At 40.0% G+C, this 16,602-nt stretch overlaps 2 protein-coding genes across 2 annotated transcripts in view; both read left to right on the forward strand.

Moving 5' to 3' along the window:
* The window catches only part of ano11 (anoctamin 11), a 26,116-nt gene extending 11,333 nt beyond the window's left edge, over window positions 1–14,783 (forward strand). Inside the window, exons 13-19 of the mRNA XM_079673645.1 lie at window positions 2,439–2,571; window positions 3,265–3,470; window positions 3,562–3,698; window positions 4,249–4,339; window positions 7,999–8,182; window positions 10,167–12,247; window positions 14,651–14,783. Of these exons, the coding sequence (XP_079529771.1) occupies window positions 2,439–2,571; window positions 3,265–3,470; window positions 3,562–3,698; window positions 4,249–4,339; window positions 7,999–8,182; window positions 10,167–10,198 (783 nt within the window). The 3' untranslated portion in view covers window positions 10,199–12,247; window positions 14,651–14,783. The remainder of the gene's footprint in view (window positions 1–2,438; window positions 2,572–3,264; window positions 3,471–3,561; window positions 3,699–4,248; window positions 4,340–7,998; window positions 8,183–10,166; window positions 12,248–14,650) is intronic.
* Window positions 14,760–16,602, forward strand: part of arhgef19 (Rho guanine nucleotide exchange factor (GEF) 19) — a 34,129-nt gene continuing 32,286 nt past the window's right edge. The window contains exon 1 of the mRNA XM_079679045.1: window positions 14,760–14,899. The gene's annotated coding sequence lies outside the window, so the exon portion shown is untranslated. The remainder of the gene's footprint in view (window positions 14,900–16,602) is intronic.

Below are 16,602 nucleotides of genomic sequence, written 5' to 3' on the forward strand. Positions count from 1 at the left end.
AGCTGTGAGCACTTATACATTTATGTGACGCTTTTCCACTCATCTTCCAGTTGTCGGTTTTCCTCTGTTGAAATGGACCAGCTGTGAAGGTGGGGGCGGGGCTTTTATACGCGAGTAGTGAAAACACTTCCGCGTAGTCTGCTCGCGTGTATCCTCCCTTTCGTCTCCTCCCCCACCCTCTCCCTCCTCACCCCTCCTCGACTCCTCCGTGTGCATTTCAGCTATTGGGACGTCCTTCATCATGGCGTGTCTTGATTGATTTCCGGGTAAAGTCCCGGATGAGACTACTGTCATCTCATGCCTTAATAACATCCTCAAAACATCCTCTGAATGTTGCAGTTAAAACGTTATGTCTTAGTTAACCTTAAACCTTATAGGAACATTATTTTAAATAAAAACATCCTAAAAAGGTTCTTTGAACATCAGATTAAAACGTTTCTTTAAAACCATATTAGAACATGTAGGTAATGTTAGCCAAAGTTGTGAGAATGTTCCCCGCTAGCTGGGATGGCACCTGACCACTAAAAAGAGAACACTCAGGCAGAGGTCTGCAGACATCGACATACACTTCTGCTTAATCATAAGTGAGGGATTAAAAAAAAAAGAATGAAATCCAGCTCAATATAACAGAAAAAAATAATAATGAGCATTATACAGAAATGTGATATAAGACATTGCCATTGTTTTTTTGTTTTGCTGTTGCAACAGACTGCTCAGCTCCCTGTTGTTTGGTGCAGTAAAGCTCATTTCTGTTCCACTGCAGCATTGGCACAGTGTGTGTGTGTGTGTGTATGTGTGTGTGTGTGTGTGTGTGTGTGTGTGTGTGTGTGTGTGGGGGGGGGTGGGGGGGGGGGGAGGGTGGTGGTGGGGCGGATGTCTACAGACACTGGGGAGAATCAGAGGATAAACAAAAAGGAATAGTAGGTAGCCTTTAAATAAATCATTAAGTGTTCCCCTTATTTCAGAAATACATTCAGTTTGTAGAGGCCTTCCAACAAGAGAACTATAATGCTTAATAAAAAAGAATGATTGCCTATCAATTGGGAGGAAAACCCATACATTTACAAATGGAGAATTCCTTCTTCTCGTGTTGCTTTTTCTTTCCATCCACTTTTTTCTTGACCTTTTTTCTTGCAAGGTGCCATAGTCCATCATTTTCTGCCAAACAATTTTGTACGCCACTTGTTCAAGCTGGCAGGGTGACATAAAGGCCACACATTTCTATCATGAATCTATCTACGCTGATACCCCTGATACAGTGCGGCTGCTGTAAGATTGATGAAGTGGTCGATTGGAGCTGAGAGTGTGCGCGCTGGCAGCCAGGGCTTGTTCTGCTTGTCAGGGTGGTTTGTGGTTTCTATGATCGATACTGTAGCTGCGTCCAAGTTCAGAGCCTGAATCCTTCGAAGGATGTGCCTCACAAGGTTTATCCTATTGATAGCACACAAGCTGTTCCAGTAGCACTTTGATGTCATTCATTTATGTTCTACTGAGTTGGATTTTCTTAACGGGGCACTATTTTGCAAAATGTTTAGGTTTTATATATTTTTTATTATATTTGTATTTTGTGCCTCTAGTGTGACATGTCTCCATGCTTTAATGTTCGAAAAGGTCTTCATTTTTCTCATACTGCCTGTGCTGCAGCACCTCTTTTCACCCTCTGTCTGAAACCAGAGCCCAGTCTGCTCTGATTGGTTAGCTGGCTGGCTCTGTTGTGATTGGTCAACCAGTTAGAGATGCAGAGAAACTCCCTCTGGAGGGAACTTTGGGATTTTACATGCACAAAAACCTATATAGAATAGGGCCTCTTTAAGAGTCCAGCACATGACTTGTGTTAAACCTCTTTGATTTCTTTGACTCGTACACAGAGTTTTGAGGCGATTTGTGTTGCAACAGAGGAAGAATACATTATTAAGAAGATGCCATTTCAAAGTCCAACTCAAACCACCTGCTTTTGAAGGTTTGAGCCTCAGGGACATGTAACCATCACTACAGCTCCAAGTGAATCCGACTTTAAAGACATGAAAACCAATGCTCGAAGCAAATCATCCTGACTGAGAACTGTTCTCCGTGTAATATGAATTATAGTTTGTATTCAGGGTGAATACAATGACAAAACTAGGGACAAAAAAAAGGGAACATACATTATTAAGAAGATGCCATTTCAAAGTCCAACTCAAACCACCTGCTTTTGAAGGTTTGAGCCTCAGGGACATGTAACCATCACTAAAGCTCCAAGTGAATCCGACTTTAAAGAAATGAAAACCAATGCTCGAAGCAAATCATCCTGACTGAGAACTGTTCTCCGTGTAATATGAATTATAGTTTGTATTCAGGGTGAATACAATGACAAAACTAGGGACAAAAAAAAGGGAACTATAGGAAATGCAGTATAAGTGTTATATTGTAAAGCTCTGTTTCTCTGCTCTGACAGTAAGGTGAAGGCCTGGAACCAGAAGAGATCTTTGGTCAAGGTGATGGGGGACAAGGCATCCCATGAGCCTCAGCGCTGGGAGGAAGACTACCAGCTGGTGGAGTGTGAAGGCCTGTTCGAAGAGTACCTGGAGATGGGCAAGTATTCTATCTCTTTCATTTTTTTTCTGGAAAAAACATGTCTACATTCACATTATTTTCCATTAAAACTGTCCATACAAGGGGTAAATAAACAAAGTTAAAACAAGGATTAAAAAGAAATCTAAAATATCTGGAAAAGTAATAATAAGCCTTCTACTTCTTAAGGTTTATTTTTGCGGTGCCATATTGATTCAGTTTATGATGGAAAAAAAAGTTTTCTTTCTAATTACTTTTAAAACATATTCAAATATCTTTATCCTGAAATAGTAATGTTTTTCCAGTTTTCCTTCTTTAATAACGTGGAAAATCCACCCAAAATATTCTGGTATACAAACAGTTATAAAACAAATGATAGTTAAATATTTGTTATTGCAGGACATATTTAATTATAAAGCTCTATAGGAAAAGGATAGTCAAACTTTATTACTAAAAACAAAACATTTTTGCCAGCTAGGCGCATTTTTCATCAAATACTTTCTCGAAAAGCAAAGCCCAAAACAATCTGGGAGCAAAGTTATAGCTCGTATACAATACCGTTTGCATTGAGACTAAGGACATGGGCAAGAACCCTGTTCTGATTCTTATATACAGGATGTCACTGCCATTCAACTGTCTAATATGAATATAGAATTTGATATTTGTTCTGCTGTATTTTATTGCAGAAATAATAAAGTACCGTTCTCCCTGCAGTGCTCCAGTTTGGGTTCATCACCATCTTCGTGGCAGCGTTCCCCCTCGCCCCGCTCTTCGCCCTCCTCAACAACTGGGTGGAGATCCGTCTGGACGCACACAAGTTTGCGTGCGAGTACCGCCGACCGGTGGCTGAGCGCGCCCAGAACATCGGAGTGTGGTTCAACATCCTTGAAGCCCTGTCACACCTGTCCGTCATCGCCAACGTGAGTCCATTAAAAATGACCTTAGCACCAGACTGCAGGCTGATCACTCCTCTCAGACATTTTCTTTATTATTCTTCTCTGTTGTCTGCAGGCCTTCCTGATAGCCTTCACATCAGATTTTTTACCTCGGCTGCTGTACCAGTTCAAGTTTGATAATGATCTCAACGGATATGTCAACTTCACCTTGGCTTACGCCCCACTTAACTACACAGAGTACCCAATGTGCAGGTACAGTGTATGCTTATCTGAATGTGTCAAAACTTACTGATAGACTCTAGTTTTTCTTTCGTACAGAAATACATTTTACGTTAATTTTTATCTTTTTTTATATTATATGTTTTTCTTTTTCTTTTTCTCGCAAATGACTTATGTCTATATGACTATTTTATTTATGTTTTTTTATGTTCTTCTTAAGTTTATTGATTTTTGGAGGATCCTGGGGCATTAATGATTTGTGTTGCCACGACTTGATATAGCTATTGTTCACATGACAAATACAACGTTTGAACCTATCCTTCAAGTGTGGCAAAAATCTGATGGTTGGAAATTACATATCTTGCTACTCAAGTATGTTTTGTTCTGTCCTTTTTGCTAAAATCCTTGAAAGGTTTCAAAATGTCAAAATTGTCAAAATGTCTGATCACAGACTTGACCAACAGAGGGTAGCATTACTGATGTTTCACACATTGTTTACTTTGTTGTCATGTGCTGCTGCATACACGCACACCCTGATTAAACATTATATTCTTTTTTAATGTATTTTTCCTCCCAACTTTAGATATAAAGCGTACAGAGACAACGATGGAAACTACTCACTGTTTTACTGGGAGCTCCTTGCTGTCAGACTTGGCTTTATCATTGCTTTTGAGGTATGAAAGGAGTTGCCTTTCTCTCTATTTGTTTTCCTTCTGGCTGTTCCAGTGATTTTCGGTCCACCTTTTGTTCATTTTTATCTTTCACCCACATCTCTATACAAACTTGTGCCTCTGTTCCCAGGTGCATACTGGCAACTTAGCCCTCTTTCAGTGTTTGTTTTAGTGTATCTGTTTTATGTACTGTTTACCCATATCAGTATTCCATATGTTATTTTGCAGATGACTTTTCCTTGTTTTACTAGTTCCACACTTTTTCTGTCGTTACTGTCTCCTTCAATAACTTTTCTCAAATACGTTAAGACCCCCTCCTTTTTTTAAAGATGCCCTATAATGCACATTTTCAGGTTCCTATTTGTATTTTGAGCCTCTACTGTGACATGTTTACAGGTTTAATGTTCAAAAAGCCCAGTCTTCTCTGATTGGTTAGCTGGCCAGCTCTGTTGTGAGTGGTCAACCATTCAGGGATGTCCCGCCCCTATCATGCACAATGTGTTGTAGCCTTACAGTCTATGGTTGTAGCATTAGCTAATATAAGTAGGGTGTTACTGTACATTGTGATATGTTACAGAAGTCAACAAAGGAGTCCAATAGAGGCATTTCAGACAGGGGGGGGGGGGGGTGGTAGAGAGCGTCTGGGAGAGAAGCTCCCTCTGGAGGGAACACAGGGATGTTTGCCTTTGCAGACCATTTACATGCACATAAACCATACATAAACCTATATAACACACTAGAGAAAAGGGAAACCCCAAAAAGCTTAATAGGGCCTCTTTAATATTACTCAGTTGTATTCATTTTGGCCACTATTCCAAACAAACTGATTGTTTAGCAATTCCTCCTTCCGTTCCTCATTGTTGTTATTAACATAGGCGTTCCTGGCATTCCTTAAAAGAGTCAGCAATTCTCTAAAACTACTGGGCACTGTAGTTGTATGCAGAATTGCTCAGGAGTCAGATCTATTCACATTTGGTGCATAGTGACTGTTTGCGGCAGCAGGACGGTGAATGTGTAATTGACCATAATGGCGGAGCTTAAAGTAATAAGGGAAAACGTCACCCTGTACTACAGTGTGGCTCATTACGTGTTGCTCATGGGTTTGTAATCGTTTTTGGAAGACAGTGGAGCACTTTTGCACAGAGGATCAAGATATAATGGCATGTTATAAGGATCAGTACATTGCTTGTTTTCACCTTTTGTAAATAATAAAATAAATCACTAGATAACATAAGAATAGCAAAAAGAAAAATAACCTTAGCATAGTCCACCATCAATATATACACAACTGTCGGAAATGTATTTAAGTTGTATTCAAGAACTATAATCTGTCACGCCAACATAATCATTTTCTTAAATAAATATTTGCTAAAGTGACTCTTTTAAAGGATATGTTTTATGACTTTTCTCTTCCGTCTGTGGCCAGATAAAAGTACTGGGAATAGACAAAGTAATTACTAAGGAGGGAAATAGGAGTAATATTTCATTTTTGGCTGTCATGGGGTTTTGCAAAAAAACTGGAATTTCAGAGGTGCATTCTTGACAGGTAAAGTCAAGTCAGTTTATTTATGTAGCACATTTAAAAGGTACAGGAGTTGAACCAAAGCACTCCACATTTGAGGCTGTGAGGTTAGAACCTGCCTCAATACAGTTTTAGGGCTATCACTTTTCACATTGAGCAGGTTTGGACTATAGACAAGGCAAGGCAAGTTTATTTATATAGCACCTTTCAACACAAGGCAATTCAAAGTGCTTTACAAAAATGAAAGACATTAAGGGCATTAAAAAAAAAAACACTAATTTAAAAGCAAAGATAAAAAGCAAAGATAATAAAAGTTACAGTGCAGTTCAAGATATGAATATATCAATTAAAAGCAGCGGCAAAAAGAAAAGTCTTCAGCCTGGATTTAAAAGTAGTAAGAGTTGCAGCGGACCTGCAGGTTTCTGGGAGTTTGTTCCAGATATTTGGAGCATAATAACTGAACGCTGCTTTTCCATGTTTAGTTCTGACTCTGGGGACAGAAAGCTGACCAGTCCCTGAAGACCTGAGAGATCTGGATGGTTCATAATTTAGCAGGAGGTCAGAAATGTATTTTGGGCCTAAACCATTCAAAGCTTTATAAACAGCAGCAGTATTTTTAAATATATTCTTTGACACACAGGAAGCCAGTGTAAAGACTTCAGAACAGGAGTGATGTGATCCACTTTCTTAGTGTCAGTGAGGTATCGAGCAGCGAGTGAGAGCTGTAAAGACACCATTACAGTAGTCCAGTCTACTGAAGATAAACGCATGGACAAGTTTTTCCAAATCCTGCTGTGACATTAGTCTTTTAATCCTAGATATGTTCTGTAAGTGATAGTAGGCTGATGTAGTAACTGTTTTAATGTGACTGTTGAAACTCAGGTCAGAGTCCATGACTACACCTAGATTTATGGCTTTATCTGTTGTTTTGAACATTGCAGACTGAAGCTCAGCGCTAACTTGTATAACTTTTAAAAACCATTACCTCAGTTTTATCTTTTTTTAAATGTAGAACGTTCTGACACATCCAGTCATTGATTTGTTCAATGCACTTACTCAGTGTTTTAACTGGAGAATAGTCTCCTGGTGAAATGGTTATGTAAGTGTGTGTGTCATCCGCATAGCTATGGTAACTTATTTTGTTGTAGTCTCTAATTGACAGGCTTAATAATGCATAATGTAATACAACAAACAATAGTACAGGGTTAAAAGAGAATGTTCAGATAAATATAATAAAACCAGCAGGCAAGAGAAATGAATTAAAAGGTCCCTATTATCAGGGCTGACAGAAAGAGAGAGAGAGAGAGAGAGATGCGAGTTGCACCTCCCCCCCCCCCCCCCCCCCCCCCCGTTCAGTCAAGTCAAGTCAAGTACCCCTGCCTATTATGCTCATTTTCAGGCTGATATTGATATGTTGTCCCTCTACTGTGACATGTTTTCATACTTTAATGTTCACAAAGTGCTTTATTTTTCTCATACTGCCTCTGCTGCAGCACCTCTTTTCACCCTCTGTCTGAAACCAGAACCCAGTCTGCTCTGGTTAGCTGGCAAGCTCTGTTGTGATTGGCCAACCTCTTAGAGATGTCCCTCCCCTTAGCCTCTCACGTACAATGTGTTGGAGCGCCAGCCAATAGAAGCATGAGTGTTACGTAGTTAGTCACTATGTTACGGAAGTAAACAAAGGAGTCCTATGGAGGCCTTTCAGGCAGGGTGAGTGTGTGGGAGAGAAACTCCCTCTGGCGCGAAGTTTTGCTTTTGCAGACAATTTACATGCACAAAAACCTATATCAAACAGTTCAGGAAAGGGAGAACCCTAAATAACATAATAAGGCCCCTTTAAAAAGAGGACTTTACACAAGCTATGGGCGAGCCTCTGATTGAACTAAAAGCAAATGAAAAAGCGAGGGTAAAGTTTAAAAATACAATGGAATGATGACAATTTGTTAAAAAAAAAAGTAATTGGACGTCATGTCAGGCCAGGACGAAGGAAGCAGTTGTGAGGAGAGAGGAGAACATACTGTTTTCATTTTATTTATAAGTAAGTTCTATCTTCAGATTTTCGAACAGGACAGGCTGTTTTCATTTTACTCTGATAATGATCCTTTAACATCTCACTGTCTGCACGTCCTGCCTCCTCCAGCACGTAGTATTCTTTGTGCTGCGCGCCATCGACTGGATCGTTCCTGATGTCCCGGGATCCCTTGAGCTGAAGATCAAGAGGGAGCGCTACCTGGCCAAGCAGGCTCTGGCCGAAAATCAGGAGGCTCTGCTGGTGAGTCGTGGCCGAGGGGCCGCCCCCACCTCTCCAGGCAGCTCCAGCCCAGGTCAGTAGAACATGGGACACACAAACACACACGCACGCACACACACGCACACACGCACACGCGCGCACGCGTGCACACACACACACACACACACACACACACACACACACACACACACAATGCAGCACATACTCATTCATACAGCAAGAGTCTTTTGCTCTGTGTTTGTAAGAGAAAGCTAATCCTCAAATGTTTTGATGAGGGTGTACTTCATATATAAGAGAATTTGAGTGTTTGAGTTCAATTATATGCAGAGATAATAGTAGTAAAAGTAATATATCAAACAAATATATCAAGGTTTTCCTAACTTTTATAATTTATTCTGAATAAACACATATAATGTCCTTGTTATTGTTAATAATACACACTTCCTTGTGCTGTTTCTATTTATAGTAACACTCACTTAGTTTCCTTATTAGCTTTTTGATATCTGAACTACATATCACAATCACAATATACATGTTTGATGTCACGCAGTTCCTTGTTGTCTCATTCAGTCTAACCCAGGTGATCAATGAAACAAGAGTTCACAGGTTACATAGAGTGTAAAACCTGGTTCTTATTTCTTATGTTCTCATAAATAAATTCCAGATTTTAAGACTTTTTAAAAGCTCACCCACTCGCACACACACAAAACTCAAAGGAGCATTTACAAAGCACCCGCGGCTTGACTTACTGGCATAAACTTGCAACACTGCACGCAACATGATAATCAATGGTAATTTCTGTGGGACCAGAGCCAGATAATGTCAGATGAATTTAATTACTTCCAAAGACCTCTCAAGGGCTGTTTGCATTGTTTACAATATCCTCTTTTAACACTTCTGTTAATGTTTAACCTCAAAACAGCAGTAACACAAAAAGGGATTCATTCAAGCAGGAACTAAACAGTAATACGTTTCCACATTTTCCACACGAGGAACACAGCCTTTACATTGACTTTTTGTCCGTTAAGAATACAGTCACATACACAGATTGTATTGTCATCCTCGTCTGTGTGTGTGTGTGTGTGTGTGTGTGTGTGTGTGTGTGTGTGTGTGTGTGTGTGTGTGTGTGTGTGTGTGTGTGTGTGAGTGTGTGTGTGTGTGTGTGTATGTGTGTGTGTGTGTGTGTGTGTGTGTGTGTGTGAGTGCGTGCGCGCGTGCGTGCGTGTGTGTGCGTCCCTGTGCTCTGACCCATGCTGTTGTCATGTGCCTCATGTAGTGAATGTTGCTGGATGAGAAGGTGAGTATACACGTAAGTAAATGGAATTCTGAAGAACAATGGCATTATTTAAATAATTACAGTGGAATGTATCAAATTAAGATGGATAAAAGTTTTTAACACGTTAAGTTGAGTAATTCATAAAAACCTAAATAATTTCTTTTTTATATGTTCTTTAATCTCAGATCATTTCTGAGTTTCTTCACGAATGTATGACTTTGTAATGTCAGAGAATGTTCAAGTTTTTATTATAAGTATTATTTTGTTATCATTATGGCTTGACCGCATGTCTTCTTATCCTACACTTGAACTTAGGTTGTATCAATGTACTGATTGAAACTGAGAATGTGTCATTATTTGATTATTTGTAGGCTAACCCTAAAAAAGAAGTTTGCTTTACAGGTGCATTTTTAACATTGCACTGAGCTAAGCTAGCAGTTATGCTATGCTAAGCTAATCACCTCCAGACTCGAACTCCATACTTAACACAGACATGAGATTGAAATAAATATTATTGTGTCATTCTCAGACAGAAAATAAATCACCATATTTACCAATTACTTTAAAACTAAACTAATTTAAACGATATCACTTATTGCCCAGTCCCTCAATATAAAATAAGTAGCAGCCCGCTGTGATTTAGTAGCATGTTGCAACGATTAGGTTTCTGCTTTTTTTGTATAAGTCTATCAGACAGAACTAATTTCTCTCTTCCGTCTCTCTGGTCCTTCCCTGTTTCCTCCCTGTCCAAAACAAACTATACTGCACTGCACCCCTGAAGGAAGCGACGCGTCCTTTGGAAACATGAGTTAGGTCTACCATGTGGGAAACCAGTGGTTGGAGGGGATATTGGAGTAATTGAAGACACTTGTCCCCATCTGGGATAACAAGAGTGAACTTTTTCACTGAGTGGAATATTGTCTCTGCACTGGAATGTTACTTTTTTCTTCACCAATGTGTTTACCGTTGCACAAAAATGATGATTAGCTGGTGTGTAACGGAGGCTGAACTAACCCTAAAGTACGTTTTCAGGTCAACTCACTAAAATTGTAAGACTTGTATTCATACTAGGTGTATACAAAAAATGAAATACCTATACATACTTGTACTTAGGTTATGACCCTACAGTGACTGGGCCCTAGCCTGAGCAGACCCTATGAGAATGGAACGAAAAAAGCGTTATTTGCTGAATCCTTCACCCATCTCTGTTTTTTGTCATGACAGAAATTAAAAAATACTGTCTAATGAAATGAAAATGAAAAGCAGCCAGTGCTGTGATTAGTTGTGTTTTTAGTGGCTAACCAAAGTTGCAGCATGAATTGTTGATGCTATATGAAGTTGTCTTGGGTCCAGTTAAAAAATCACTAACACCTACATGCAGCAATGTGTGTCACAGGTGTAGAGCCAATAATAATACATGGATGTTCTATGTTTTTTTATGAAATTCAAGAGTAGTCAAAGGTCAACAATAGAGACCAGTTGAACACTGCTGCTCAGCCTGCTGTTAAGTTTCTTTTTAAAGGGGCACTCTTGTGACTTAAGTGAAGTTGTTGCAATGGAGCAAATACTGACAGAGTCCTGGTGGGGATCAAACTTCAAAAAACGCTGGCTGCATAGAAACTCTCTTAACTTATCATGATCTTTTAAGCAATAATAATGCATAACTGACCTTTTTGGCATTATATTAACCTGTAGTATCAAAAATACTCATTGAGGATATTATAAAAAACTAATATTTACAGATTGATTAGCCCCTCGCTGCTTAAAAATAAGATCTCAAACCCAATGAAATCATCAACGTTATTTCCTCAGACTTCACAAATTCTGATTAAATGTTAAAATCCAGGGGTGCCCCTTTAAGTTCATTTTGGTTGTTTTGTTATGTGCACACTACCTTTTATCCCTTAAGATAATACTGTAAGAGGGCAAAAAACAAACCTTTTTCCCAGTTTTTTTTTAGACTCTGATTGTAAACTGTTATTAACAAACATTATCTGTTGTCTTCGATCTGATGAAAAACTCATGCAAATATCTAGACCTTGATGATGCAATGCAATGTAAATACACGTATACGGTACATGTTTGCTGTCTTCGGAAGATGAGCATGTTTGTTTTTTCTACTTGAACGTTCTTCAGAGTTGCATTGGGACAATTTGCTACTGTAACACACTGTAAAAAGGAGTGGAATAGTACCTCGATGTAGGAAATATTTTGTGTGTTAGCTGTTTTGCATTTAGGACCTTTTAGACCAAAATAAATGTAGTTTGATGAATGCATATGCCTCCTCAGCGTGGGATTCTGAAAAGAATGCTGATGTGTCAGCTGTTCTCACTTTGCTGTAGGGAGGAACTAAATGTCAAAGCTGAACCATCTCGACTATTTTTTCTCCCAAACAGCCATCCAAAGAGACCTGCAGACAGGTAAAGAGGACGCTGATTTATTAGGAGTCAGACACAGACAGGTGTTCGCTGAGGATTTCTCTCTTCCTCTCTCTCCTCCCCTCACTAACTACACCAATAGCTGTAGCCTCGGGCTACTCCTGACTTTAAATTTTAGCTTCCCTCCTCTTATCCTCCTCTTCCTTCTCACCCTTTCTTCACCCTATCCTGCACGCTCTCGTCTTTCTATCCATTTTTTTACCCTTATTTTCTTTAATACACACTCTCTCTTTCCCTCCCTTTTCTTCTCTCTCACCTTGTGATTGTTATGATTGCTGTGCGTTCCTCTGCCAGGGCCTGCAGGAAGAGTGAGTTAGTACTTGTCAGCGAGCGCAGGTATGCACTGTGGACACCGGCTGCTGGGGCGAGGAGGAAGACGCTTGTATGCAGGGGCTGCAGAGCAAGGCTCCAGATCAGCCACAAGGTAATGATGCAGCAAACGACACACTTCAATACGGCCAGAAAAAAGCACAAAAACTAGTTCTTTAAATCATTGTCTATATTTCTGATGAAAGATTGATCTTTTTTTTTAGATTTTAATATATTCTGTAGATCTAACTGATATGTTACAAAATCATGCACATCACAATGTGTAGAATATATCCAGTCACATAGAAGACTCAAACATAGGCAATGCAATTTATTGTAATGAAATTTAAGGATTTTATCTGGATTAAATTCCACTAAAGATAACAATCCATTTGCAGATTTAAGGAGATAAACATTAGCAACAAAACAGTATATGATACCAGGATGAAAATACTTTATTGTCAGCAAGGGGCATTTTCAGCTTGGGCAACAATAAATCAAAACTTTGTAACAAAAAGGAAATATATATTAATACTTACGCATTAAAAAAAATCAATAAAATAAACAACGACTTTAGTTGAACAAAAAAAGGTTAAAATACACGACTGTGGCGTTTAGATACTACTTAGGACCCCAAAGCAGAGACTGACACAAGTTAAGTTTCAAGGTGTTTTAAAAAAGAAAGCTAGGCTAAGGCAGATAGGGAGCTGGCTGGTTGCAGAAATTTCCAAAACAAAGCAGAAGGAAAACATCCCAGGCAAAAACTCAAAAAGTTGCTCAAAAACTGCAATGTGAACAAAACTAGGCTTGGGATGCAGAGAGTCACTCTGTATTGTCGAACAGCATTTAATTATCTGGCAGAGTAGTGAGGTGAGGGCCAGGCTCTTAAAGAGAGGGTTGATTAGGTGAGTGGGAACAGGTGTGCCTCATCTGCAGCCAGGAGAATACCAGCAACGCCTCCCTGTCACACACCAGCCCTGCAGAGAAGGAGAGACAGAGTAGTGAGGGGTAAAAAGAGCAAACAACAGGAAAAAACACAACAACCAAAAAAAAACATGCTGAAACCTAACACGACACCGACATAATGTCACTAAATAAAGTATGCAGAGATCTATGAAAACATTCGCCAATTTTGAGCTTTTCTGTTGAAAACTGCTGACCAAGTAAAAAATGACAGACAAATACTGTTGACATTGTTGAAATACAAATATGTGTTGCTTTAAGGCTTACTGGCGACTCAAAGGGGGAAAAGCTGTTAGGTAAGCTAGTCAACACTCTCCTGTAGTGTGTTCTATAGGTGTGTGTGCGTGTACATGGTCTGCAAAGGCTACAAATCCTAATGTTCCCTCCAGAGGGAATTTCTGTCCCACACATTCCACCTCCTGAAACGCCTAGTGACATCACTACGTAATACCTGTGCTTCTATTGGCTATCGCTCCAACTCATTGTACGTGATAGGCTAAGGGACGGGACATCTCTAAGCAGTTGACCAAACACAACAGAGCCAGTCAGCTAACCAATCAGAGCAGACTGGGCTCTGGTGTCGGACAGAGGGTGAAAAGAGGCGCTGCAGCACAGACAGTATGAGACAAATAAAGAGCTTTTTGAACATTAAAGTATGGAAACATGTCAAAGTAGAGACAATAAATACAAATATTAAACAGAAAATCGTATTTCTTTGTATAGCGTTACCTGTCCCATGTTAATTATTTAAGTTTCCGAAAATACAATTTTATTTTACACTATATATTATAACAACAACAAATATATATATATTATAAATCCTCTACTAGGATCAATATTGCTCTGAACCCTTTAGTCTTCTAGTGTCCTTTTTATAACAATGGGCACCATTAGACAACACAGCTGTGTAGCATAGTGTCCCGAGGAACCCCCCCCCCCCCATTATTTTCATGTTTCATCAGTGAACATAGTTGATACAGCAGCAATCAGAGATCACCACAAGCGATGAGAGAGCATGCCATAGCAGCTTTTTTCTGTCAACAACTCACTGACTGCCGTCAGTGTAAGTTGCACTAAAACAAAGGCATTTCAAACAGTGAATCTGCACAAACATTTATGCAAATACATATACATGCACAAAGACTAACATGCACATGTGCACTTTTGCATTATAGTGCTTGTTGTACATGCACACCTCACATTCATACAACACCAGTCCATAAACACACACAATGCTTTCGCAGATAAAGCACACACTCCCACCAAGGAGCGACATTTTTCTCTCCGAGTCTGTCTGCTCCCTCCTCTCTGTGTCTCTTTCTGTCTTGAAGCAGGTGCTGAAATGAGACACTAAATAACTATTAGGAGTTAGAGGAAGGGCGAGAGAGGGGGAGGAGAATGAGAGAAAATGAGAGAGCACTTCCCCAACAGTAGCAGAGGGAGGGAGTGAGAGGGAAGGGAGAGCAGAGGAGCTTAGAGAAGAGATCTGCATTGTAAGTAGCTGTGAGAGCAGCAGCAAGTGGTGGCTGTTCTCAGCCTGTTTTTGTTTTCCCAGAGGGAGGCGGCACGGTGAACAAGAACAAGGAGAAGAACCGGGCAGAAGATTTTGAAGAGTCTCAGCTGAGTTAGAAAACAAAGACACTGAAGGAGAGGAGGAGAGGGAGAAGGTGGCGAGGGAAACCGGGAGGAACACAAGGCAGCAATGGATAGCAGAGTGGCTCAGCCTGACCCTGGGATAGCTTGGATTCACACACAGCTGCTGGCTGCCGGCCAGCACACACACTAGGCTGCTAACACCGATGAGGTACAGTACTCACAAATCTGAGGATTTCTGCTACTGAGTGAAAGTTGAGCTGTGTGCCTGAGAGTGCTTTGTGTGTTGCACTTGGGTCAAAGTAGTGTTCTGCAGGTTGTCAGGTGCACTGCATTTATCTGACAGCATCTGAAAACAAAGCTAGGTTTCAGAGAGCATGAAACATTTATCAGGACTGCTGTTTGCCTGCAAATTGTTTTATCTGACTAACAAATCAAGCTTTTTAAACACATCACTTCAACACATGCATGTGCAATGCATTGGACTACAGGATTAAATCTGACTGTTTTACCATTGTTCTCTCTTTCATGAAACACAAAACCAAACATAAGTGTATGCACATGTCCTGCCAGTGGGATGATTTTCCTCACTATTCATATATTCAGTTGGAAGTCTTTGCTGCTTGCATCGATGAATGTTTCCTGCAGCTCCCTAGGCGAGTGCACACTGAGGTGAGCCTTGATTGTGATGGTTACAGTGCAGCAGTGAGCTGTTGCAGAGCGGGGCAGGTAAGTGCATGTCTGCAGTATGTCGGATGAGGGGTTGTTAAAAAACTGTACACGGCTGTTCTCCTTTTCAAGGGACGCTTTAGCCTAAGAACACCTGACAGAGCCTCAGGTAGTTAAAAGAGGAGTGTATGTAGATCGGTTTCCTGGAGGCAATAGCCAGTGGTTTTCTTTTTCTTTTATGGTTAACTCATGTGGAGCATACAACTGAGCGTTTACACAACTTCACAAGGGTTAAGCAACAGCGCATTTATGACTTACAGCAGCCGGGTACTTCTTCTCAGCATGCCAGTTGTGACACATTTCTGTAACCCATTACCAGCTAGACCTAAAATGGTTATTTGATTAACTGAGAGGAAAATATTTTGATAATCAGCTCATCTTTTCATACATTTTTCAAGCAGAAAAAGGGAAACAATTCTAATATTCTATTATCTTGGCACCTACAGTCTTACATATCATTGTAAACACAATATGTTTGCGTAATTGGACTCTTGGTCGATGTAAAGCACAACACCTGGGGACACACTGTTTGGTTCTGTGAAGTTGATTTGTGACTACATTCCGTTGACGCTTTATTAACAAAACAAATGACGATTAATAAATAGTCAACAGTTAATAAATAATAAAAGTAATGTGTGGTTACAGCCCTTCCAGCTTCCAGACTTTTTTCTGGACATCTTCCAAACTCCATCAGGGCTGAGGTGATGGCTGCCCTTTCTGTCTGCCGTCCCGATGACTCAGTGTATTGTCATGCCAGTTGACTGCTGCTGTTTGTACTGAGAGTCTGTAGGTAAATATTTTGGCTGCAAATAGACAGCTGTGGGTGTTTTCTTGGATTATCTGATTTACTACGGTATGTCTGGACTGGAACGCACCACCTGCACATTGGGCGGACGTGTAGCAGCATAAATCAGGACCTTGAACTGTTTTACTACACTTTATTATAGGCTGGAGATCCCCTGTGCGATGGCTGACTTCTGATAACAGTTTTTCTGAAAAATCATAACACTGAGGGAAAAAATAAGATTTATGATTGTGATTTAGCTGAGTTAATGTCCTGCGAGCATATTCCTGTACATTTAATTTCTCTGCATGTTACATTACATTACATGTTACTTGTTAGACGCTTTTATCCAAAGCGTCTAAAATACTCAATACTGTGGGCAATCCCCACAGGAGCAATTT

This window comes from Notothenia rossii (genome assembly GCF_949606895.1).
Source record: "Notothenia rossii genome assembly, chromosome: 4".
NCBI lineage: Eukaryota > Metazoa > Chordata > Actinopteri > Perciformes > Nototheniidae > Notothenia > Notothenia rossii.